The following is a 27165-nucleotide window of genomic DNA, read 5'->3' on the forward strand; positions in this document are numbered from 1 at the left end:
GCTCCAGAAAAGTTAGGCTCCTTTCACACGGGCGTTGCGGAAAAATGTCCGGGTGTGTTACGGGAACACCCGCGATTTTTCTGCGCAAGTGCAAAACATTGTGAGAAAAATCGCGCATGTTTGGTACCCAAACCCAAACTTCTTCACAGAAGTTCGGGCTTGGGATCGGTGTTCTGTAGATTGCATTCTGTATTCAGAATGTATTATTTTCCCTTATAACATGGTTATAAGGGAAAATAATAGCATAGTCAAATAGCGCTGGAGGGGTTAAAAAATAAAATAAAAAAATTATTTAACTCACCTTAGTCCACGTAGCCCGGCATCTCCTTTTCTGAACAGGACCTGGGGTGAGCATTCATTACATGAACAGAACCTGTGATGACATCACTCTGGTCATCACATGGTCCGTCACATGATCTTTTACCATGGTGATGGATCAAGTGATGGAACATGTGATGACCGGAGTGACATCATCACAGGTCCTGTTCATGTAATTAATGCTCACCCCAGGTCCTGTTCAGCAAAGGAGACAGAAGAAGATGCCGGGCTACGCGAACAAGTGGGCTAAGGTGAGTTAAATAAAAAATTATTTTTTATTTTTTTTAACCCCTCCAGCGCTATTTGACTATGCATTCTGTATTCAGAATGCTATTATTTTCCCTTATAACCATGTTATAATGGAAAATAATAATGATCGGGTCTCCATCCCGATCGTCTCCTAGCAACAGTGCGTGAAAATCGCTCCGCATCTGCTTGCGGATGCTTGCAATTTTCACGCAACCCCATTCACTTCTATGGGGCCTGCGTTGTGTGGATTATCGCACCGCATCGCACAAAGAGGGGCATGCTGCGATTTTCACGCAACGCATAAGTGATGCGTGAAAATCACCGCTCATGTGAACAGCCCCATAGAAATGAATGGGTCGGTATTCAGTGCGGGTGCAATGCGTTCAACTCACGCATCGCATCTGCGTGGAATACTCGCCCGTGTGAAAGGGGCCTTATGGTTTGTACTGCTCTCCCCTGCCCCTACCTAGTAATGTCAGCAGTTTAGCATGGTCAAACCTACTGACACTTTACTTGATTAGGTTTAAAAGGAATAATAAAAGAATGGTACAATGCAGATTTCTAAGAAAAGATGTTCCAGAATAGATGTTTATTGAAGAATATGATTACTAAAAACAGACATTACATTACTATAATATTACTAACAAGAAAAAACAATAGTTAACAGATGGTCACAGGATGTTTGCTTCACACAAAAAGTTTCAATATTTGCATCTCCTCCATTGTGTTTTTCACAGTTGCTACACAAGATCACAACAGATAACTCTGATGCTGGGAACCAATCAATGGATGGCACAGAGGAAGCTCCTGAGGGCAAGTCCACATGAAACTTCATTTGCAGCAAAAAGATCTGACAAATTCCAAGTTCAAGATATGTAGATCTGTTGTGGACTTCACCCTGAGCAATGCAAAGGGTGAGATATGTGATGGAAATCCACAGCACAAAAGGAACACGTTCTGGAGTTAAAATCTGCACTGCAGGACAATTTATGCAGTCTTTCCAGCCTTACCTCATTACCATGGACCATTAGATGATGAGTTGTGACTAAGGCTTTAAACACAACCACCCAGCTGCTATTTGTGGCTCGCTCAAACAATGTGTCCGCCATCTGAGGGATATTCACATTTGTCTCATTAGTAGCTTGGATCAAATCTAAAAAAGACAAAAAAAAGGAAGTTTAATATAATCCAAAAGAAACACACTCAAAAAATTCAAAGTCCTCAGTGACCGTGGCATCTCTGCAGCCCAGTCAGAAAATCCTGACAATAGGTTCAACACATGACCTCCAATGATTTACAGGAAAAAAAAGACACAAAATGGAACAGCCAGAAAAAAAGCTGTAACGACAGAGTATTTCATTATCTATAGGTCAAAATTAAATGGTTAAATAACGTAGAGGGATAGAATATGAAGGATCAATGGAAACTGGAATCACCAACCTAGTGGCCAAATTAGTAGCCACCTCTCTACAGAGGCCGTTTAGAAGGTCAGGCCAATAAAGTCATTATCTGGCTGGTGGCACTCTGATCCAGCCCGTCTCTGCAGTCATGATGTCATCTTCAGCGGTATAAGGCACATAGCCATTGATTGGCTGCAGTACAAGGCACGTTACACTTGCATCTACACAAAGCCCAGGAGGGAGTATCGGAGGATGGTGCTGGAAGTGGCAGTTCTTTCATTATTTTATGACAATTCCTTCCTTACCTGGGAGGGCCTTTATTTAAATAACTCGGACAACCCCTATAATAATAGTGAATGATTTGTACAGCGATATCTAGATGAAGTCTACATTGTCAATATGTAAAATAGCAATTGTCTACAGTCATTCCCATATTAAAAGGGACACTAATCCAGAATCCAAACAAATAAAAAGAACATACAATATGTAACAGAATCTTTATTGCTCCTCTCCTTTCCTATATCACAGTTGCAGACCATGAAAAATATAATAGAAAATCCATGTATTCTTCTCCTAGGCTGCAGCCATGACTTGTCCCCCCTCTCTCTTCCCCTCTGAAGCTAGTGCACGGCCAGGAAGTTTAGGAGGAGGGGGCCGAGTTTAGGCTTCATACTTTGCTATTACACAATGAGCGTGGCCATTTTGTTGGAAGGAATCTCTGTTACCAATAGTAGAAGTACAGTGCCAGACATACTGCCAATAGTCCCAGTAGTACCTCACTGACTCACAGTGGCAACAGTGCAATTTTAATTTTATTTTTTGGCAGAAGAAATTTTACTGATTGCTTATACAGTGACATAAGCACACACAGAGCATCAGGACAGCAATGCTTCCATTACAGTTCTACAGCTTTCCAAGGCTCCTAAAAGGCAGATGTACCGAATTATACCATTATACTTCTGCATAAATGGCCACTTTTGCATTTCAGGATCTTTAGAAAGCCGTGTGACAATATATGTGGATTTATGCTGGAGACCAAACTGGGATGAAGCTTACTCATGGTCTACGCATTTATACTCTATATACCAAGTAGGGAAGCATCAAATACAATTTGAATGGCTGTGCAAACAACATTGTATAATTTTATCACAATGTTAAAACGAAGAGAGACATGAGAGACCAGATAATATCCTAAATATTGTGGGGATTCGCTCTGGTAAACAGGATAAGCGGACGCAGTATAGAGGCACCAACCAGTTTGTAAACCAAAAGTTCAGTGTTTATTCACACGTTAGAAAGTTCACAGAATCAAATAACACTTTCAAGCAAAAGTCACCTTTCAGGATTAGTGTCAGTTCACGCCATGCGGCCTGTTCTGCCAACAAGAGTCCATCAGCAGGCTTTAGTCTGCCTGTTTCCCCTCACAGGGGTCTCAGCCCTCCACCCTGGCAGAAGCCTCAGATCCCAATACAGAGATCCCCTCTGCATGGACCCAGCTCTTTTAAAAGGCAGCTAGGTGTTAACAAAAATCCAGACCGGCACCTGCGATCCAGTCCGGCGTTTGACCTTACCCGACTGCTAATTAGTCCAGCAGCACACACTGGGAGGAAAATGACTGCCTCCACATACAACTCCCTTTACTGTGCCACAATATGTATAAGGGAGTCACCATCTTTATGCTGCACTCACTGGGGCACCTTAAAGCATTGCTTTGTTTGCAGCGTTCAACATCTTCCAAAAGGCGGCAAAAATGGATGAAAAGTATCCACACATCGCTCTTAGGGTTTCTCTTCAAAATATAGCAGGGCACGAAAACTGGTGTAAAAAAAGCTGCAAATTATGGCACAGGCCATATTTATGCTATAGTTTGCAACTTTTTAAAAAGGGGTTTTCCAAGTGTTTTTTACTGATCACCTATCCTCAGGATAGGTCACTCGTATCTGATTGGATGGGGTCTCACACCCGGGAATCCCGCCGATCAGCTGTTTGAGAAGACGCCAGCACTCGCAGTAGAGCCACTGCCTTCTCTCAGCTTTTCCTAGGCCAACGACAACACATTCATCGGTCCCATGGCCTAGGCGCAGCTCAGGCCCATAGAAGTGAGCGGGGATGGGCTGCAATACCAAGCACAGCCTCTATACAACGTACAAAAAAAAATAAAAAATTGGCGACAAGTTTCCAGGGTTTTTCTAAAGTGGTGCAATAATTGGGCTTAGAAAGAGGGCATGGCCTTTCTGACAGATTTGCTACAATTTAAGCCAGAAGCTTGTAGAAGTAATAACTGAAACCTACGCCAGCTCACGTCTGGCTACGATTTCAGCTTCTAGTTCACAGGCAGCCAGAAGATGCTTCAAATTTATTTAGAGGCAGGGTCAGACTGGTCCACCACAGTAACAGAAGATCTTCCGGTAGGCCCAGGTTTTGATACAACAACAATAATTTGCCACTAGGTTTATTTCTTTGAATTAACACCGATTAGACTTTAATCGATGATGTGGAGTTTGGACCCTGAGAATAAATTTCCTCTGGAGGCCCAAGTAACCCCAGTCAGGCCCAGTTTAGAGGCCTGCCTCTTAAAGGGGCTGTCCGGGTCCAGAGCTGAGCCCGGACATACCCCCATTTTCACCCAGGCAGCCCCTCTGACTTGAGCATCAGAGCAGTTCATGCTCCGATTCTCTCCTTTGCCCTGCGCTAAATCGGAGTTCGGGCGACATACCGGGCTTTCCATGGGGCTGCCAGAAAGCCCAGTGACGTCACTGGCATTGACGGGCAGGCTTTAGCGCTGTTCTAGCCTGTAACGTCTAGGGCAGCGCTAAAGCACGCCCATCATAGCCGGTGACGTCACTGAACACACTGCCGGGCGGAAGCTGTGTTATTGTAAACAAAAGATCCCTTGCCCTGCACGATCTAGCGCAGGGCAAGAGAGCGCATCGGAGCATGAGATGCTCCGATGCTAACATCAGCGGGGCTGCCTGGGTGAAATTATGGGTATGTCCAGGCTCAGCTCTGAACCCGGGCAACCCCTTTAATAAATTTGGCCGATATATAAAATTCAAGTCCTAGGAAATCTTCCCCAACATGCTCTGGGTATGGCATGGTTACTGGGGTTTATTCAATTGGTTTATCTGTAGGACTTGAAAATCAGATGTAACAATCTAAAAAAAAAAAAAACACGAAAAATGCTTGTATTTTTTCAAGCGTTTAAACCTGCTGCAAAGATAGTGTGTGTGAAAGTGGCCTAAGAGCGCTCCCACATGTCCTGTCTGTGCTGCGTTTTGGATGCGAAGAAAATAAATTAAAAAAAATGCATAAAAAAAACAAAAAAAAATAATGGGTGTGTTTTTTGCACACACTCTTCCAGCAAGGGAAAACGTACAGCAAACTTCAATGACATTAATGTAACTTAGCTTTGCAATTAAGTTTAATTCAGAGTAAGGCGTGTTACATAATCTGAAAAAAACAGCTGCAAAAATTTGCAGATGTGTGCTGGGCTCCATAAAAATAAATGGGACCGTGTGCTAACCGCAAAAATGCGAATAAGAAACAGAAGAAAAATACGGATGTGTGCATGAGACCTAAAGGAATAAATTCAGAAGGGTTCACATGCACCAAACCGTTAGTCTTGCATTACTGTCTACCAATTAACAAGACGGAGACGACCATTTCTGTAACATCTCCTGAGTCGTTAGCAGAATGCTAATAATAGAGGCTGTGGAGACAGCACAGGCCTCCGGTGTAATGCAGTCTTCACATACAACCCCATCCTTCAGGCTTTTAGAAACAGACCACAAGCCACGCAGTGTAACAGGCCTGACACTATGTACATCAACATCTTATTCCGGTGGAAGCCTGCCATGTGACTCCACAGAATCATCCTCATTAAATATTAGAAAATGTGCAAGAACAGGAACCCAGAGGAGTTTTATCAAGGTTAACGTTGGTTCAGTCTTCCCTTTATATCTCCGATCCACAGTACCGCTATGGATCTTCAAATAGACAGGGAATCCGTTACTCTGCAAATGGATTGTGTATTCTGTAGGAATTGGAGGCACAGTGCAAGCAATTCCCTGATGTGGGCAGCAGTAGCTGGTGAATCAGCAACACCGGCAGATCCTCGAAGGGTTAAAAAAAAAAAAAAAAGGAAGCAACGGCAATTTTTTATTTATTTTTTGCCTTGCAAATTCTCATTTGTGGGGTTTTCTTTTATTACTCCCAAGGTCCTGGTCTGTATTACCATTTTTCTCAAGGATGATGTTCGCTCATATATTTTTTTTCTTCTATAACCATGTATTAACCGCCTCCGGACCGCCTAACGCAGGATCGCGTTCCGGAGGCAGCAGCGCTGCGCACAGTCACGCATATACGCGTCATCTCGCGTCTCTGACGCGCTTAGCCAGCCCGCGCATGCGCATCGCGGGCCGGCAAAAGTTCGAGGGGGGTCACGTCACCAGCCTGCCAGCCAATGATTGTTGCTGGCAGGCTGGCGATTTTTAAAATATCAAATCAGAAGCCAGTTAACACATCATATTAGTAAATATGATGTGTTAAATGGCTTCCCTGCTCCTCTGCTGGTCCTTTTCATCGGTTGGTCTCAGCAGAGGAGCAGGCATCACAGTGAGTACACCAAACAGCACACTTAGCCCCAGATCACCCCCCTGCACCCCAATTAACCCCTTGATCACCCCTTCTTGCCCCTGTCAATCACTAGTGAAAGTGGAAAAAGTGATCAGTGTAAACTGTCACTTTTTTTTTCCACTGGTATTGACTGTTAGGTTTTAGGTATAGTTTAGGTCCCTTGGTTAGGTAGTTAGCGATCAGTTAGCGTCCAGCCCACCGCACCGCAGTCACTTATTCGCTGATTAGCGTATCGCTAATCAGCATTTGTACTTTTATAGTATCTGTAAGTGATCAAAACTGATCACAGTCAGATCTATAATAGTATTAGTGTCACCTTAGTTCGCCCTCCACCAAAAACGCAGTGTTTGCCTGATCGGTCGCCCACACGTGCGTTCGCCCACGCCCGCCCCGCCGCAGTGACCAAAAAAAAAATTTTTTTGGATCACTGCACATTCACTTTACAAGCGCTGCGGCGATAAAAAAAAACAACTGTTTTGATATTTTTTATCAACCGCAGCAGCCTCCGGTACTTCGCTAGCCTCCCATTTGTAAGACAGGCTTGCTTTTTTTCTTGGGTAGTCTCAGGGAATACCCCTAAATTTTGTTGCCCAAATGTCAAACAGGGGGTATTCTTCAGAAGAGGCCTACAGGCTTCTGACCCAGTCGGATGAGGAATGGGAACCCTCATCTGACGAATCTAGCGGGTCAGAATATGAACCTGTAGAAAGAAGTGGCAGTCTGACCCAAAGTTCGGACGAGGAGGTTGAGGTCCCTGATACCACCAGGCGTACCCGGCCCCGTGTTTTTACATATACCCATGCTGGGTGAGAGAAATATCTTGGCAAAAGACAACTTTTCCCATTTTTTTATACAAAGTTGGCATTTGACCAAGATATTTCTCTCACCCAGCATGGGTATATGTAAAATGACACCCCAAAACACATTCCCCAACTTCTCCTGAGTACGGCGATACCAGATGTGTGACACTTTTTTGCAGCCTAGGTGGGCAAATAGGCCCACATTCCAAAGAGAACCTTTCGGATTTCACAGGCTTTTTTTTTTTTTTACAGATTTTGATTTCAAACTACTTCTCACGCATCTGGGCCCCTAAAATGCCAGGGCAGTATAACTACCCCACAAGTGACCCCATTTTGGAAAGAAGACACCCCAAGGTATTTCATGATGGGCATAGTGAGTTCATGGAAGTTTTTATTTTTTGTCACAAGTTAGTGGAATATGAGAGTTTGTAAGAAAAAAAATAAAAATCATAATTTTCCGCTAACTTGTGACAAAAAATTAAAATTTCCATGTTTTAAGGAATTTTATGAAAACCTTTATTATATCAGACAACCCCCCCAGCAAACAGGAGAAGACAGGGTACAGGAAATAGACTCATGGCTTTCTTCATTGAAACTGCCTTCTCTTTCTGAAACACAAGCAAAAGAATTGAAATTGAGTCCTGGCCCAGATGGACTACCCTTACGCTGGGTTCACACCTGAGCGTTCTGAAAGGAGAGCTCTGTATGCGCGATTGTACCGGCGTTTGCAATCGCGCATACAGAGACAAGCGAACGCCGATTGTCGCGCGTTCCTGAAAGTCTATGTACGGAAACGCGCGACAAGACGCCCCAAAGAAGCTCATGTACTTCTTGGGGCGTCGGGCGTTTTACAGCGCGATCGTACGCGCTGTAAAACGCCCAGGTGAGAACCATTCCCATAGGGAAGCATTGGTTTCTCCTTGTTGAGCGTTTTACAGCGCGTAGGAACGCGCTGTAAAACGCTCAGGTGTGAACCCAGCCTTACTATATTATTGCACTTTCCAATCTTCGCTACTCCCTAGATTCCTTGACTTATGCAATAGGGTACTGAAAGGAGAAGACGTACCAACCCAGATGCTTATGGCTCATATAACTATCATACCCAAAGAAGGGAAAGACAATACAATATGCGCTAGCTATAGACCCATTTCGTTTTTAAACAAACACAGATTTAAAACAGTTTGCCAAAATAATTGCAATGTGGCTGAAAACTCTTCTTCCCCATATAATAAATAGTGAACAAGTAGGTTTTGTTACCGGAAGGGAGGGAAGAATGAGTACCACCCGCTTGCTACATATCATAAGACACGCCTCTCGACAATCGTGCCCAGTAGGATTAAAGGCACAGGACCCCAAAAAGGCATTTGATCGCATAGACTGGACTTTCATGCAACGGGGTTTACATAGTTTTGGGATCCCAGAACAATTTATTTTGTCTATTATGGCAATGTATAAAAGACTCATCTGCTAAAGTCATGGTAAATGGATCCTCCTCACCTCCCTTTAACATCACCAATGGAACTCATCAGGCTTGCCCCCTCTGCCCCTTGCTTTTTGTCTTGACAGTGAAATGCCTATTTCAAGCTATCAGACAGGATGACAGAATCCAGGGGATACATCTCCAAGGGGTCCAACATCAACTAGTTGCGTTTGCAGATGACCTGTTGGTGATTATTACGAACCCTGAAAGTGCCTTCCCAGCGATTAAGGCGATATTTGACCATTTCGGGCAAATGTCCAACTTTCTAATAAATCCCTCTAAATCACAGGTGCTAAACGTGACAGACTTACAGAAGCAAAAAACTTCAGAACTTCTTACTCCATATAAGTGGTCGAACATCTTCATGAAATTTCTGGGAGTCAACATTACATCAGAACTTTCACATCTATATACCGATAATTTCCAGAGCCTACCACAGAACATCAAAAGTTTGCTGGACTCATGGGAAATCCCTTTCACTCATGGTTCGGCAGGTGTTCCTTGATCAAAACACTAATTCTACCTAAAGTACTTTACTATCTACAAACTCTCCCTATCCCTCTCCCACAATCTTTCTTTACACAACTAAGGTCCACTGCATACTATCAAAGTTTTTATGGAGTAAAAAGAAATCTAGGCTTAAAGGGGTTCTGCACCTTCATTTAACTGATGATCTATCCTCTGGATAGATCATCAGCTTCTGATCGGCCGGGGTCCGACACCTGGGACCCCCGCCGATCAGCTGTTTGAGAAGGCAGCGGCGCTCCAGCAGTGCCGCTGCCTTCTCACCATTTACCGCCGGGCCGCCCGTCCACTGACGTCACGACTTGTATCAACTAGAGTGGGCGCGGCTAAGCTCTGTTCACTTGAATGGAGCTTAGCCGCGCCCACTCTAGTTGATACAAGTCGTGACGTCAGTGGGCGGGCGGCCCGGCGGTAAATGGTGAGAAGGCAGCGGCACTGCTGGAGCGCCGCTGCCTTCTCAAACAGCTGATCGGCGGGGGTCCCAGGTGTCGGACCCCGGCCGATCAGAAGCTGATGATCTATCCAGAGGATAGATCATCAGTTAAATGAAGGTGCAGAACCCCTTTAAACATTCCTATACCATTCAACCTACGAGACATGGAGGCATGGGACTTCCAGACTTCTTCTTGTATTACAAAGCCATACAGGGTAGGAGATGCATGCAATGGCTTCGGCCACACACTGATCGCTTGGATATCCAAGCGGAATCTTCCTTCTCACAGATTCCCCTAAGAGCTTTATTGCTCTTAGAAGGGAAAAATGCCTGGGTTGATATCAACAATCCAATCACACAAAAGACAATTAAGTTATAGAAATCCAGCCTTGGCCCTTTATTATTATCTATCCCTATCTCTCCTTTAATACAGATCAGAGAAATTCTCTGGGACTCAAACTCTTTGAATGAGAAGGTGTGTCCAAACTTTTGGTCTGTACTATACCCACACACTTTTAGGTGGCCCAGGCCAGGCCGGCTGTTTTTAAATTTAAAATGTATATGAAATTTGTTGAAAGATGGGAGGAGGACCTACAAATACAATCTAATCAGAATAATCTTCAAAAGGGTCTCACTTTAACCCCCCGAATCTCATTGTGTGTTACATTACAGGAGAACTACTACAAAGTCCTCACGTGCTGGTATTACACCCCTGAAACATCACATAAGATATACCCAGAAGTAAGCCAGCTGTGTTGACGATGCAGGATGGAAGTGGGGTCATACTTACACATATGGTGGGATTGTCAGGTGATCTTCCCTTACTGGAGTGAAATATGCCGAGTCCTTTACAGTGTCTGTAGGACCAGTATTACCCCCCTCTCCACAAGTATGCCTGTTGGGCCTGCTAGCTACACCAGAACTCGAATAACGCATATACTAGCAGCAGCAAAAATCCTCATTGCCTCACATTGGCCGAAAGATTCAGCATCTCTATAACTGGATTGAGAAATGTGATGATATCTACAGGATGGAACAAATAGCGGGATGGGAGACCAGACAAACAACCACATTCACTAAGATTTGGAGACCATGGAGTACCGTGGTTTTTCTTTCCAAAGAACTCTGTATCGGATATCAGAGGTGGTCTCTGCAGGATGGGAATACTCCCTTGAGAACCCCCCCTCCTCCAGTGTTCACATATTATAGAAAGATAAACCAACATAACGCTGGCTACTATTTGTTTAAATTGGCCCTTTACTTAAAGGATAACTGTCACATTTAGACCCTAATATAAATCTTCATATATGTAGTTACTAAAAACATGATATTCCAGAATCAGTTACTATTAGACCGACTTATCCCATATTTAATAAGATTAAGCCCTTAGCAACCAGTCTGCATAAAACTGCAATTTCACTATTCACGGCCCTCACCCTGAGGCTATTCCCGCCTGCCCTCACTAGCCAGTAACAATAGCCCCCCAAAAGTGTCAGTAACCAGAGCCCTCCCCCCTAAAGGGTTAATCTCCTGCAGCACAAAGGGGTCCTCTTACCACATGTTGCTTTCATTTATACACTGCGCAGACGGCAGATCTCCCTTCCCTGTTGTGCGCTGCTTCAACTCTGCATTCTCCAGCTCTGCTGAGTGAGGGAGCGCCTGCCAAGCGCAGGGACAGGGAGAAGTGCACACAGCCCAGGCACGGTTATCAGCTGCTGGGGAGGACCTGGCTTTAATCATTTACTTACAGTCCCTGGCTGCCTGTAATCTGACCTTGCAGGCTGAGTGCTTCTGCGTCCTCCGTCCTTCAACACAGACGGACCATGCCTAGCAACCCTATTTTAAGCACAGGTAAAAGTAGGCAGTACAGGGAACAAAAATGTGGAATTAAAGGGGTTATCCCACTTTGCCTTTTTATACTTACCTGCTGCCACTGCACCGTTCACTTCCTGGATTCTGGCTGGGGACGGGCTTCAACTTGATTGAAGTCTTCTCCCGGGCGGGCGCTGGACTGAACGTGCACGCCACCGCGCATGCGTGACTTATTTCTGGCCCATATAGTACAGAGCTGGCGTGCGCAGCTCTGCACTACTCTGGCCGGGAAGAAGTCACCGCCGTGCATGCGCAGCAGCGTGCGCGTTCAGGACAGCGAGCGGCCCGGCCGGGAGAAAAGAAGGAGTCTTCTACGCAAGCGCGGCCAGCGGGATTTTGGAGAAGAGCGGTGGCCATAACCAGGGGAGACAGAGTCACAACAATAAGGTAAGTGGGGATTAATTTTATCTTAAACGGTGGGAATTTGTTAATCAAGTATATTTACAAAAATGATCACTGTCAAATCATTACCAGATTTAACACAGATCATTATGATGGGATAACCCTTTAAGGGGTAATTGACTACACAGTGAAAAGTTGAAATAGGGCCACCAAGGTGATATTAATCACCACAATCCAATATCCCACCAAAAAAATAAAATAAAAATTATATATATACACACACACACACACACACACTCACCTAAAGAATTATTAGGAACACCATACTAATACGGTGTTGGACCCCCTTTTGCCTTCAGAACTGCCTTAATTCTACGTGGCATTGATTCCACAAGGTGCTGATAGCATTCTTTAGAAATGTTGGCCTATATTGATAGGATAGCATCTTGCAGTTGATGGAGATTTGAGGGATGCACATCCAGGGCACAAAGCTCCCGTTCCACCACATCCCAAAGATGCTCTATTGGGTTGAGATCTGGTGACTGTGGGGGCCATTTTAGTACAGTGAACTCATTGTCATGTTCAAAAAACCAATTTGAAATGATTCGAGCTTTGTGACATGGTGCATTATCCTGCTGGAAGTAGCCATCAGAGGATGGGTACATGGTGGTCATGAAGGGATGGACATGGTCAGAAACAATGCTCAAGTAGCCCGTGGCATTTAAACAATGGCCAATTGGCACTAAGGGGCCTAAAGTGTGCCCAGAAAACATCCCCCACACCATTACCCCACCACCACCAGCCTGCACAGGCTTGCACCACCACCACCAGCCTGCACAAGGCATGAGGGATACATGTTCTCATTCTGTTTACGCCAAATTCGGACTCTACCATTTGAAGGTCTCAACAGAAATCGAGACTCATCAGACCAGGCAACATTTTTCCAGTCTTCAACAGTCCAATTTTGGTGAGCTCGTGCAAATTGTAGCCTCTTTTTCCTATTTGTAGTGGATATGAGTGGTACCCGGTGGGGTCTTCTGCTGTTGTAGCCCACCTTTCTTTCCCATTCTGACATTCAGTTTGGAGTTCAGGAGATTGTCTTGACCAGGACCACAACCCTACATGCATTGAAGCAACTGCCATGTGATTGGTTGACTAGATAATCGCATTAATGAGAAATAGAACAGGTGTTCCTAATAATTCTTTAGGCGAGTGTATATATTACACATACACACACACACACACGACAGTTATCCTTTAATATGTATCAGAACTTATATTTTAACATGTAGCACTGAAGTGCTTTAATAGAAATAGGTTTTAAAATAAAATAAAACATGGCCCAGATCACACTTCTGCCATAGGACATCCTGGTGCTATGTCTTCTCCCGGAAAGTGATGCACATGCACCCGCCCATCCACATGAGGTGGTCCATCAGACCAGGCCATATTCTCCTGCTCCATTTCTGGGGAAGCTTTCACAAATTTGTATACACTACAGTAGAATTTAAAGGGGTATTCACCTCTGGAACCCACATCTACCCCTATAACGGGGTCTCCCAACCCCCACTGGTACTGAGGCTGATCTGAATGGAGAGGTGTCCATGCAATAGCTTCTATGGGAGACAGAAAGGATCCCAGCACACTCACTGTTATTTTGCGTATTGGCATTTGGCACAGCCCATTCAGTTATCACAGTAAATCATCTTTGGTTTTACGTAGGACTGCCAAAAAAGAAGTTCAAATGCCGCAGGAAAAATGCAGTCCTAGACAAAATCAGCACGACTACATCTGTTTTTACACAAGGCTTCCCGTTTGTCATTTGTCCTCTGCCTGTATTACAGATACAATAATCTGTGCTATTTTCATACATAATAAATGAAAAAGAGCTACACGTGATCAATATAAAAAAATAAAAACTTTAATTGTCTGCCTTGTTTCCAGTTTATACCGACGACACATGAAAGGGCTCTGTAATTACAGAATCACTTAAACAAGCCTTTCAGGTGAAGAGACTAGAAGGATCTTGCTGGCAATGTGTCGACTGCTGCAGTACAAATATTTTACTAGTAAAGATTTTCTGAATGAGGGCTAATGTATGACTAAACAATCGATGCATTCATAGGCACACGCTTCCAATGAGCTGGCTGCAGGCGTAGCTGCTGCCTCCTGGTAGGCATCGTCTCCTTCCAAGAGCTAGAACTTTTTAATTTTTCCGTCTACGTAGCTTGTTTTTTAGTTGTAGTTTTTAATGGTGTAATTCTGGGGTACACATAGCTTTCTGATCAACTTTTATTACCCATTTCTGGGAGGGGGATGGGAAAATTTTACAGCATTCATTTTTTGGTATAAATAAAATAATATCTTTATTCTCTGGGTCAGTACGATTACAGCGATACCAAATACATATAGATTTTTTTATGTTTTACTAGTTTTGTTCGCCGCTTCCCAAGGCCCATAACTTTTTTATTTTTCCTTCTATGGAGTTGTGAGGGCTTGACTTTTCCGGGACGACTTGTAGTTTTCATTGGTATCATTTTGGGGCAAATTATGCTTTTTGATCCCTTGTTATTAAGTTTTTTCAGTGGCAACTAAGAATAAGTGACCAATTCTGTCATTGTATAAAAAATATTTTTTACATCGTTCACTGCAGGGTATAATTTAAATGATATTTGTGTAGTGTAGGTAGTTACGGATGTAGCGATACCAAACATAAGCGGGAGATTTCATTTTTGCAATTTTTTTCATTGAAAAGCGCATTTTCAATGAAAAAAAATGCGTCTTTCTATTGGATTTTTATTTAATTTTTTTAAACACAAGGGGTCTATAACAGACAATACTCTGATTGCTTTTAAAATACAACGCACTATCCCTAAAGTGCAGGGATGGCCAACCTGCGACTCTCCAGCTGTTGCAAAACTACAACTCCCAGCATGCCCAGACAGCCTACAGCGGAGCATGGTGGAAATTGTAGTTTTACAACAGCTGGAGAGCCGCAGGTTGGCCAGCCCTGCTATAGTGCATTGCATCTTAAGGTGAATGTTATACTGACATTGACCAGCAGGCTGTGCCAGAGAGGAAAATACTCAAGGCTATACCAGACCCAGCTAGCCTTTTCACACATCTGCACCTTGCGATCGCATTTGCGGGGTGCCGATGGGAGACAAAGGGAATCCACTTCCTCTGTCACCACTTACATGAGGCGGGGGCGCCATTGCCAGGGGTTAAATAGCCTGGTTTGGCACTCCTGCCAATCCAAGCTGTTAGAGCAGTAGCGCGGCTCTCAAGCGAGAGCAGAGCCTCCGCTCTTTGGGGGACCCAGCCTAAGGCCCCTTAGTGACTGCCGTACGAAGGCATATTGGTGGTCACTAAGGGGTTAATGGTGTGTTCACATGTATGGGCTTGGCTACTAGCAGCATTTTCCTATGCACCCACTGCACCAACTGACTAGTTTGACATAAAGGGGTTGCACAGCGATTTATATTGATGACCTATTGTCTTGACTTAATAGGTCATCAATATCGGATTGGCCGCGGTCCGACACCCCCACCAATCAGCTGATTGATGAGAAGGCGGCGAACCAGGCTTGCGTCGCCTTCTCATATGCTAGCAATATGCACCCATTTTCACAGATTGGTATACCCCCCCATAATGACCCAACACTTCACACAGGTTATACTTACCCTGCTCCCTGGCACGGCCAACACTGCATCTCCCTGTTGCACAGATCAAAACATCTGGCGAGGATGGGGTGGCGCGGGGCAGCCAATAGCAGGCCCCAATGGGGACGTTATTACCCCCGATGCTAGGAAGGCTCGTCCCCGTCGCAGCCTACTATTGGCTGCCCCCCCCCTCCGTGCGATGTAGTGTCAGCAGGGCGGGCATCAGGAGCTACGCGGATGTCAGGGAGCAGGGCAAGTAACCTATATGGAGGTGCCCGGGCATTAGGGGGCTCATTAAAGAGGTTGGATAACCCGATAAGGTCTCAAATTGATACGTAGTGCAAGATGGTCACTGACCTTTAAAAAAAAAAATATATATATATATATATATATATATATATATATATATATATATATATATATATATATATATATATATATATATATATAATTTTTTTTATTTTTTTATAAAATCAATTGTACAGGTCAATATGAGAAACATAATTCCCTGAATGAGGGACAACTTGTACCACAACACACAAAAATACATACAGTACAATAAACACACGAACGAGCAAGATCAGACAGGTAGATTAGTATGAGAGGAAGAAAGGGGGGGAACGCATCAGGGCAACCCGTGCAATGACACACTCAATCCCTACAATATCCCTTTAAAACTTCTCCTCAGCCCGGAGATGTGTCTTGATGGTAGGCACACTCCGTCCCCGTACCTATACTGTCTATCCTTAAAATGCCCTTTATACACTATCCCATATGGATATCCGGGTAATAGTGTATAAGAAAAAGATGTCGCTTAAATAATCACGTGTCCCGACGCGTTTCCCCCCTTCCTCTCATTAAAGGGGTTCATCAGGGGACAAAAACAGTGTCCATCGAACACAAAGTATTCAACAGACGTCTGATAGATATCAACAGAAAACGGATCTTAAATCTGGAGGCCACAAAACAAAAGACCAAAAGGCCAAAAAACTGACTATAGAGGGAGTCCGCACACAATTATGTATAGATACACAGACTTAAATCCCAGTAAAGAGTATACTTAGCTGGCACAGCTCCAAGTCAGCAGGTCTGGATACACCTGTTGTGTTGTGAGGCCTCCAGGGGGCAAGATGTGATGTAGCTCCAATATGTGTGGAGTTCCCACTGAACCTATATAGCCATATGGGGCTAGTCCCAACCATGGGGGACCAATCAGTGATAGTGGTAATGATCATGTGGTCCTCCAAAGGGGAGGAGCCACTGTAATATGCCGAAAATACTGATCAAAGCTATAGTAAGGGACCAGGCATAGATAGATTGCCGCCGGACTTTAATGAGCTGTATAACTTATGTCAAAATATGCGCATCTACTGTCATATGGGACGTACCAGCCGTCCGGGATACTGGTGGAACGCACGCCGAATGGTAACATGGCTGTGCGTTCCAACTCAAACCAATGGGGACGTCACCGGAAGTACGTCACCGGAAGTGTGTGAATGGAGCGCACGCCACTAGGGATGACCGTGCGCTCCCCCAGCGGCCAATAAAGAGTCGCCGCCACCCAATGGTGGAGACAGGAAGATAAACAATGTCTCCACCCATTAGGTAAGCAGGCCATCCACTGCCCTGTAGGACGTACAGGCCGTCCGGGATGACAGTTGGAACGCACGCCGAATGGTAAAATGGCTGTGCGTTCCAATTCCAACCAATGGGGACGTAACCGGAAGTACACTACCGGAAGTAGCTTGATGGAGCGCACGCCACCTAAAGATATCGTGCGCTCCACCAGCGGCCAATAAAGAGCCTCCGCCGTCCAGGAGGATAAACCATGTCTCCCCCCATTAGGTGAACAGGCCCTGCAGGGGCGCAAAACCACTGTGCTATATATTGATGAAAACGAACTCCAAAGTATTTGAAAAATAGGTCGCAATTGAGAATACATGATTGAGGGCCTCCTAAACCATAGATAAATATAATTATAATTATAAAGACGGTCATAGAGGTATATATCCGCCAGATAATTATTACACCAGGTGATTATTAAATAACCCTATCAATCACAGGGTGTGGAGGGGGGTCCGTTAATCCTAGAGTACATTGCAATAGGAATCCATCAATAATTATAATTCGACACCAATCATTATACTGCACTTATTGTCCACCGGTCCCTTATTACGATCTTTTTGGAGAACTACCACATGATAGTAAATAACGGTGTAATGTCAATTAATGTTATGTTCTTGGCGCAAGCCGGATATAACATAAGATAAAAAATGGGTAATAGATAAATGTCACCCCTAAGATAAACACAAAAGTGGCACTTTGCGTGTCGATGATAATTCTATCCCTTATATTAGGATCAAGCGCATAGGAGTATGCTGAGTGTTTCCAATAGTGTCTGTCTAGACTCAAAATTGCCAGTCTAGAGAAAACATGTAAATGCAAGTTTTTCATTCAAGCCCCTAGGGGACTGGGATCGCAACCGATGAATCCATTCGGCTTCCTTCTGTAGGATCTTACGGTCCCAGTCCCCTCTCCTAGGGGATGGTCTGACGATCTCCAGAGCTGCGAATTTAAGTGATTTTGGATCCCCATTGTGGCATTCCCAGATATGATTAGCCACAGGGGTTTCTTTACGCTTTTTAATATCATTAATATGTTCCAGGATACGTCTACGGAATTCTCTGAAGGTTTTTCCCACGTAGTCAAGAGGGCATGTACATTGCGCCAGATAAATCACTCCTTTGCTCCTACAATTCGAGAAATCTCTGATGACATAATTAGTGCCAGTCGCCGAACAAACATTAGTTTTTGTGTTATTGATGTAACTGCATGCCATGCATGCCCCACAGTGAATGGCTGGTACGTCCCATATGACAGTAGATGCGCATATTTTGACATAAGTTATACAGCTCATTAAAGTCCGGCGGCAATCTATCTATGCCTGGTCCCTTACTATAGCTTTGATCAGTATTTTCGGCATATTACAGTGGCTCCTCCCCTTTGGAGGACCACATGATCATTACCACTATCACTGATTGGTCCCCCATGGTTGGGACTAGCCCCATATGGCTATATAGGTTCAGTGGGAACTCCACACATATTGGAGCTACATCACATCTTGCCCCCTGGAGGCCTCACAACACAACAGGTGTATCCAGACCTGCTGACTTGGAGCTGTGCCAGCTAAGTATACTCTTTACTGGGATTTAAGTCTGTGTATCTATACATAATTGTGTGCGGACTCCCTCTATAGTCAGTTTTTTGGCCTTTTGGTCTTTTGTTTTGTGGCCTCCAGATTTAAGATCCGTTTTCTGTTGATATCTATCAGACGTCTGTTGAATACTTTATGTGTTCGATGGACACTGTTTTTGTCCCCTGATGAACCCCTTTAATGAGAGGAAGGGGGGAAACGCGTCGGGACACGTGATTATTTAAGCGACATCTTTTTCTTATACACTATTACCCGGATATCCATATGGGATAGTGTATAAAGGGCATTTTAAGGATAGACAGTATAGGTACGGGGACGGAGTGTGCCTACCATCAAGACACATCTCCGGGCTGAGGAGAAGTTTTAAAGGGATATTGTAGGGATTGAGTGTGTCATGGCACGGGTTGCCCTGATGCGTTCCCCCCCCTTTCTTCCTCTCATACTAATCTACCTGTCTGATCTTGCTCGTTCGTGTGTTTATTGTACTGTATGTATTTTTGTGTGTTGTGGTACAAGTTGTCCCTCATTCAGGGAATTTTAATTGACCTAAATAAATGTTAAATTTTAGGTAGTCGTACTTCAGTGATATTGACTTAATAATTCTACGACTACCCCTTTCATCTATAAATAGAGCTTTACAATATGAGAAACAGTCATATCTTACCAGAGAAAAATGCATCTTTCTTTGCCGCCTAAACATTTATTTTCAGCTTAGGCTACTTTCATACTTGCGTTTGGTGTGGATCCATTCAGATAATACAACCGTCTGCATCTGTTCAGAACGGATCCGGTTGTATTATCTGTAACATAGCCAAGACTGATCCGTCTTGACCACCATTGAAAGTCAATGGAGGACGGATCCATTTTCTATTGTGCAAGATTGTGTCAGAAAACGGATCCGTCCCCATCGACTTACATTGTGTGTAAGGGCGGATCCGTTTGGCTCAGTTTCGTCAGACAGAAACCAAAATGCTGCAGGCAGGTGTTCGCCTCCAGAGCGGAATGGAGACTGATCGGAGGCAAACTGATGCATTCTGAACGGATCCTTTTCCATTCAGAATGCATTAGGGCAAAACTGATCCATTTTGGACCGCTTGCGAGAGCCCTGAACGGATCTCAGAAACGGAAAGCCAAAACGCCAGTGTGAACGTAGCCTTTTACCATAGATTTATGCAAAGATTATTGAAAGTAAACTGAATATTTAAAAATAGTAGAATACATTATAAGATAAATAATCGCTACAAAGACCCAAGTGAAGGCAACAGTCACACAATTTTGTCACAAGTCTTCCACTGAAATGAACATTGTGCAAGTAGCGTTGCACCAAATGTGCGGTCGGCTAACCCTTCGGGGCAATCAGAAGTGTATGAAATCTTTCAGTGATATAACATCCACCCCTGCCTATAATCTTCACATCTGATTGATAAATCTGCTTTTCAGCTAAAAATGTATTTGTCACCAAGGCGTTGATGACTAGGACTAATAACTGTGTGCAGTCTCACTCATGCATGTTTCTTACACATCAAGAAGCTACTTCCTGCCATATTGTCCCGAGGAGCCAAGCACAAAGCCTACATGCCCCAAATCCTCTCTGCTCTCACTGGCAACCAACCAATGTGAGGCTACTCTTCACCTCTATCCCTGCTGCTGTAGCTATAGCCAAATATATGTACCTTCTGCTTTTCATTACATTTTTCTTGAGTTGGTCAGGGGGTCTGAAATAATTTAGAGGTTTAGTCTGATCTCTTAATCTGAAGGTTAAACAAGGTATCCACAGAACAGGGATAACTATAAGATCATTGGAGGTCCTATTGATAGGTCCTCTACTGATCACACGGAAAAGGAGGTTGAGTATGCACACTAGCGTTTCATTCATTCTCTATGGGGCAGCTGGAGTACTGTACTGAGCTCTTTCCACAGTCCCATAGAGATGAATTGATAGACAGTGTGCATGCTGCCTTTTAATTCATTTTGGAAGGGGTCTATACGAGTCCTTTGTTCTCCTGATCAGTAGGAGTCCAAGTGGATATACCCCCACTGATCTAGTAGTTATCCTGCAGATAGGGGATAACTTGATACAACCAGAATACCTGTCACGGAAGGTGTACAGAAAACTAGAAGACACAAAATGAAGATCCGACTGACTGGATCCAAAACTAAGGAACAAAAAGGGAGAGCCCTGCATCAGACCTGGCTCTCTCCCTAACTGCTCAGCCTATGCAAAAATCTCAATGGTAGATGATCGCATATCCTCGTACCTCGACTGTATAACACCTGAACACCCTATAATAGTGAGGGGACACGGCCACCGGCTCCCTACACTTGATACAGAGGGAGTCAGGGTCACCTGGGATCCAGCAAATAGGAAAACACAAATGAATGAACAAAACTTATCGGTAGAAGACTCAGTAGTAGCATCCAGCATGTACACACTCCAGGAAGTAATATAAACCGCAAAGTGATGCAGTATGGGAAGGGATTTAAAGGGATGCAATCAGTGCAACTACATGACAGCTGAGAGAGGCTAACGAGATGAGAAAATGAAAGCAAAAACAAAAGGAACCTCAAGGAGGAGGTTCTGAAGGACATCTGTCAGAGCTTCTCAGATGTCTGGTGGTGATAATACCTCTTTAATCATGGGCTATGGAATGGGGGTCTAGATTAAATTTGGTGTTTTATCTGGGGTCTGAATTTGTGTTGCTATGAGGAGGGGGACAGGGTTGCTGTAGTGAGGGGCCAAAGATGTGCAAACTATACAATTGCCAGTTGAAGTCGTCATGGTGGTCTGGCCAGGATGGAGAAGGAAACAGAACTCCAAATCAGAGCAAATGTCACTGGATGTAACTGTTGGTATTATGCCTGTGACTGTATCTAATCAGTGGTATACTATAGTGTGCAACGTAATAACACAACATAGACTTCTTGTATGGTCCTAGTATCTGGCCAGTATATGGTGATTTTATTGGTCTTTGCACAGTAGTAGAATATACTCTTCATGACCCTGACCGTAGGGATCAGAGTTTCTGTGTTCCACTCATTTATTTAAAGGAAGTGGCAAAGCATGCCACCACACAAAGAACATTTTTCTGGGCACAAGATAAGACGACTCGTCAAGGGTCTGCTAGTGTCGGCAGCAGGCACACAGGGCGGGGGGGGGGGGGGGATTAGGGCATTGTGGGCAAGTGTAGGATTAACATGGAGATCTGGCACAGGTCAGGTCAGACAACAGGATACAGCACACCTCGCAGGAACTTAGAAAGCTAAGGAACCTAATTGCTCAGGTACCCTCCTACAGGGTGCCTGAAGTGCCTCAGGGTTGCCAGTCATTGGTTGGTGACGATTAGGGTGCGTTGGATGGGCTGTTAAAATGTGAAGCAGGTGCGGGCGCACACTACGGCCAGCAGGCCGTAGCTTGCCTGGAGTGCCAAATCAGACCTAGCGGGAAGAAGACAACAGGAGGCAGGGGTCCAGGCCATCAGGAGAGGTGAGAAAAATAGCAGCGGCTTGCAGCCACCGCTTTAACATCTATGTTTATCACAGCAACACTGTTCTAGAAGACCTGTGGAGTCTCAAGACTTATTTAAATTCCTAAGATGCTTGCATAGCAATAACTTCATAAAGATCGACTTATGTAGCGAGACCTCTACAGCAACGTGTGAAAATGTTTTACTACAAAATCTGGATTCTTGAGTGTTCTCTTTTACCCTGTAGCCATATTCAGACACGTTACATCCACAAGGGCATATCTGCATCCTCGACACCTTACAGAAAAAAAATCTAATTATTTATCATGCTGGTTAAAATGTTCGATGCACACGCTAGGAAGGTCACAAACATCAGAGTGCTTCATTTTTTAAAACAGTTTTTCTGGAAAATAGCATTTATCACCTCTCTACAAAATCCACAGCATTACAACAGCAGCAAAAAATAAAAAAAAATCTCATCCACACGCTGAGGATTATGGATTTCTACAGTGGCTTTCACCCTTTGCAATGCAAAGAGTGCAATCTAAGGAAGATCTGCAGAATTTATGTATCAAAATTTACAGCCAACCCACCACTTGAGTATATAGCCCTATGACCCAAGAGTATATTTACTCACATTTGGTTTGCGGAAACCCATCCATGTGCTATAGAAACAACCCTATTCAAATATAAGGCTTATGGATGAGATTTATCAAACTGTTGTAAAGTAGAGCCCACAGCAACCAATCAGATACCACCTTTCATTTTCCTATAACTACACTGCTTTTCAGTTGGAGAAACACACTGCATTATCACAGCGTCTGTGCAGTCACAGTGTACAAGCGCTGAGGGTTTCAATAGAGGTGGATGAATAACTTGTCTCATAACAAGCCCCTCTTAGGCCCCTTTCACACGAGCGAGATTTCCGCGTGGGTGCAATTCGTGACGTGAACGCATAGCAGCCGCACTGAATCCCGACCCATTCATATCAATGGGTCTGTGTATATGAGCATTTTTTTTTTCCACACAAGTTCTGCGTTGGGTTAAAAATGCGGCATGTTCTATATTCTGCGTTTTTCACGCAGCCCTGGCCCCATAGAAGTGAATGGGGCTTCAGTGAAAAACGCATTGTGTCCGCAAGCAGGTGCGGATGCAATGCATTTTTCACTGATGGTTGCTAAGAGATGTTGTTTGTAAACCTTCAGTTTTTTTTTCACACGCGTGAAAAACGCATCAAAACTAGGGTTGAGCGAACACGAACTGTAAAGTTCGTGTTCGTACCGAACTTTAGGGGGTTTTTTTTGTACCCGGACATTTTCATAAAAGTTCAGGTTCGATGTTCGGCGATTTAATGGAGCGTGTTGAAAGGCTGCATAGCTGCCAATCAACAAGCGTTTAACTCTGTGCCCTTAGAAGCCATCACAGCCATACGTACTAATGGCATGGCTGTGATTGGCCAGTGCAGCATGTGACCCAGCCTCTATATAAGCTGGAGTCACGTAGCGCTGCACGTCACTCTGCTCTTACTAGTTGTAGGCATAGGATGCCCTGGAACCCACCTCTTGAGCAACAAAGTATGGTTCCGTGTAATATTTCTACAAGTGATTGACAATATAGGCTATTTTAAGAGATGTAAGTGTTTCTATAACGTTTTTATAGCGTTTTTTTATATTGGTCTGACCGCAAACTGATCAAGCAGGATAGCACCAAAAAAAAAAATGCACCTCTGCCGCAAAAAACGCACAGATATCGCAATTGCGTTTTTCAAAACATAGTGCGTGTTTTTAATATTTTATATTGGTTCGTCCATAAATTGTGATTCAGCAGGATTGCCGTAGAAAACACATAGATATCGCCAGTGCGTTTTTTTTTTTTTTTTTGACTTTTTGAATTTTTGATATTTTTTGAATTTGAAGCCTTGATCTAATTGATCATGAAGCCGGGTCACAGTTTGACGTCACTTTATGTGGAAAGAGTTGGCAAGTGGTTTTATTGTGTTGTAATTCCTATGTTGGACCTAATGAATAGCGCATGTGCGGTTATACATATATATGCAGAAAATGAATACGTTGCCAAAAGATGTGATCCACATCGGGATCTCAATGTGGCTGAGGTCCCAGAATGCCTCACCGAAATGAAAGAGGGTATATAAAGGGAAAGTGATTGTCCGGTTCATGACAGCAAAGGTTTTACGTTAAAGTTCTGAGGTGCCGACATTGAAAGGCAGCCCCCTGGGGTGAACTTTTGTGTGAATATAGATACACCGTCCGGACTCTAGGACCTAACTCACTCACCAGTCTTCCAAAGAGCCGCGTGAATCACTTGGGACGCAGCCAGGTCACGTGGGACGCCACGTGGCTGATTAAGGATTTTCCTACGGTGACACAAGAGGGGTAACGTACTTTGCCCCATGGGGCCATATTGATGCATCAACTTATGCGATTTACATCAAGTCCATACGCCACACTTAGCGATTGAATGCAGTTATATACACACCACACACGGCGATAGAGTGGTTACGGATTCGATATTAGATCTCATATTTTGATAATACCACTGCTGCTAGCTTTGGATCAGCGGTCACTTCTGAATTGACATTTGTGAATTTATATGTTACAATGTAATAGGTGCATTTATTATATATGTTTTTATGACTAGCCTTGTATGTCAGTATTTTAAGTGCATTAAATAGGTTATTTGACACCCTACACTGGATGTTTTCAGGTAATTGAGTGCCCTCCAACAATCCATTTATCTGGGATAGGATGCTGCTGCTGTGAGGAAGAGATTAGGCAAGACTTTGATATCTGCACTTGGTGTGAAGTCTGTGATCTACAGTATTTTTTGTTTGGGGGTGTAATGCAACATTTTTGTACCCTGCCCTGAGCCCAGTGAGACTGAAAAAAAAAGTTTTAAATCCGTCTGTTATGTGGGCATCGGCGGCCATTTTGTGCAACAGCAGTGCACCAGCACAGCATATGTGCCAGGGACAATCATTTAATCCTGTTCTTGTAGTTCAGTGGCCAACATATACCCATTTTTAAAGTCCACCTGCACTGCATATGTGCCAGGGGAAGGGAAAATAATATAGTCTGAGTTCACGGACCCAGGGAGTGACATATCCCCATTCTTTTGCTGTTGTAAAGTACCCCTGTGCTGCATTTCTGAGAGTGAAATATAATCAGTTAAATCCATCTGTTCCATTGTGGGGTGACATAGTTAATTTTTTTGCTGTAAAGTACCTCTGAGGCCTGCATTGCATATGTGATAGGCAGGCACATAAATTCAGCAAATCCATCTGTTCCATTGTAGGGGTGACACATCCACCATTTTTTTTATGTAAACCCCTGTTCTTCATTTGTGAGAGTGCAATATAATCTCTGTTAAACCCATCTGTTTCATTTAGGGTAAAAAATAAAATAAAAAAAATAAATAAAAATTTTTGGGCAATAAAGTACCTTTTTGCCCTGTGCTGCATTACTGGTAGTTAAAGAAATAAAATTAAATCCATCTGTTTCATTGTGTGCGAGAAAAAACAACAACCTTATTCTAGCAATAAAGTACCTTTGCTGCCTGCACTGCATAGAAGACTGGGCAAGAAGTAAAAAAAATAATTGTCTGTTCCATTGTTGGGTGACATTAAAGGGCTTCTGTCACCCCACTAAAGTGTTTTTTTTTTTTTTGGGCTGGTGAAATTAGTTATATTGCGATATATCACAATATAATTCTGTCACTTACTTTGATCCAGCAGTTTCTTCCAAAAACGAAGTTTTATCATATGTAAATTAGGTCTCTCACAGCAAGTAGGGCGGCTACTTGCTGCTAGCTGCTGCAGAAATCCGCCCCCTCGCCGTGTTGATTGACAGGGCCAGCCGGGATCTCCTCCTCCGGCCAGCCCTGTCGGCATTTCAAAAATCGCACGCCTCTGTGGGTTCGGCGCAGGCGCTCTGAGATGAGGCTCGTCTCCTCCTCAGCACTCCCAAAAAAAAAAAACACTTTAGTGGGGTGACAGAAGCCCTTTAAGCCATTTTTCCCCCCATCAAAAACCCCTGCTCTGCCTAGGTGACAGGGACCTAAATTTCTAAAATTTGCCTGTTCCATTGTTAGGTGACATTAACCCATTTTGGCCGTCAAAAAAACCCTTCTCTGCATTGTCCACAAGGAACTTAATTTAGTAAAAACGTCTGTTACTTCGGTGGGTGACCGCAAAAAATTAGGAGAGCGTCAAACAAGGGACGTGGCCCTGGTCGTGGTGCTGCTGGTGTTGGTGGAGCTCCTGTTGCACGGAGAGGACGTGGTCACGCCCAAGTGAAACACCTTCCTCAGGTGCGCGTAGGCGACAGAACCTTCAGCGCTATTTGGTCAGGCCAAATGCGTCTCTACGAATGGAGAGGCCAGAACAAGTACAGGTGATAGTAGATTGGGTGGCTGACAGTGCCTCCAGTTCCTTCACATTGTCCTCTACCCAGTCCCTTGCTGAAAGATCAGAGTTGGCACCTGCAGCCCATGGCCATCAGTCTTTCACCTCACCCCCTTACAAATCAGCCAAGCAGTCTGAGCCCCATATCATGCAGCAGTCTCTTCTGCTTTTTGATGACTCTTCTAGCAGGGTTTCCAAGGGCCATACATAGCCCTGCCCCAGAAGTGAAAGATAAGTGGGTGGCCATCGGTTCACTCAATCTGTTTCAGAATGAGTACATGGGAGGACCACCGCAGCACATCTCGGATGATGACGAAACACAGGTGCCAACTGCTGCGGCTTTCTGCAGTG

The 27165-nt window shown here is 44.0% G+C and overlaps 1 protein-coding gene across 12 annotated transcripts in view; it reads right to left on the reverse strand.

Annotated features, from left to right (window-relative positions):
* The window catches only part of SNAP91 (synaptosome associated protein 91), a 162860-nt gene that overhangs the window by 79446 nt on the left and 56249 nt on the right, over positions 1 to 27165 (reverse strand). For all 12 annotated transcript variants that reach the window (XM_044289042.1, XM_044289039.1, XM_044289036.1 and 9 more), the window contains exon 3: positions 1578 to 1720. In XM_044289042.1, coding sequence (XP_044144977.1) covers positions 1578 to 1720 — 143 coding nt within the window. The remainder of the gene's footprint in view (positions 1 to 1577; positions 1721 to 27165) is intronic.

Source organism: Bufo gargarizans, chromosome 4 (assembly GCF_014858855.1).
Source record: "Bufo gargarizans isolate SCDJY-AF-19 chromosome 4, ASM1485885v1, whole genome shotgun sequence".
Taxonomy (NCBI): Eukaryota; Metazoa; Chordata; class Amphibia; order Anura; family Bufonidae; genus Bufo; species Bufo gargarizans.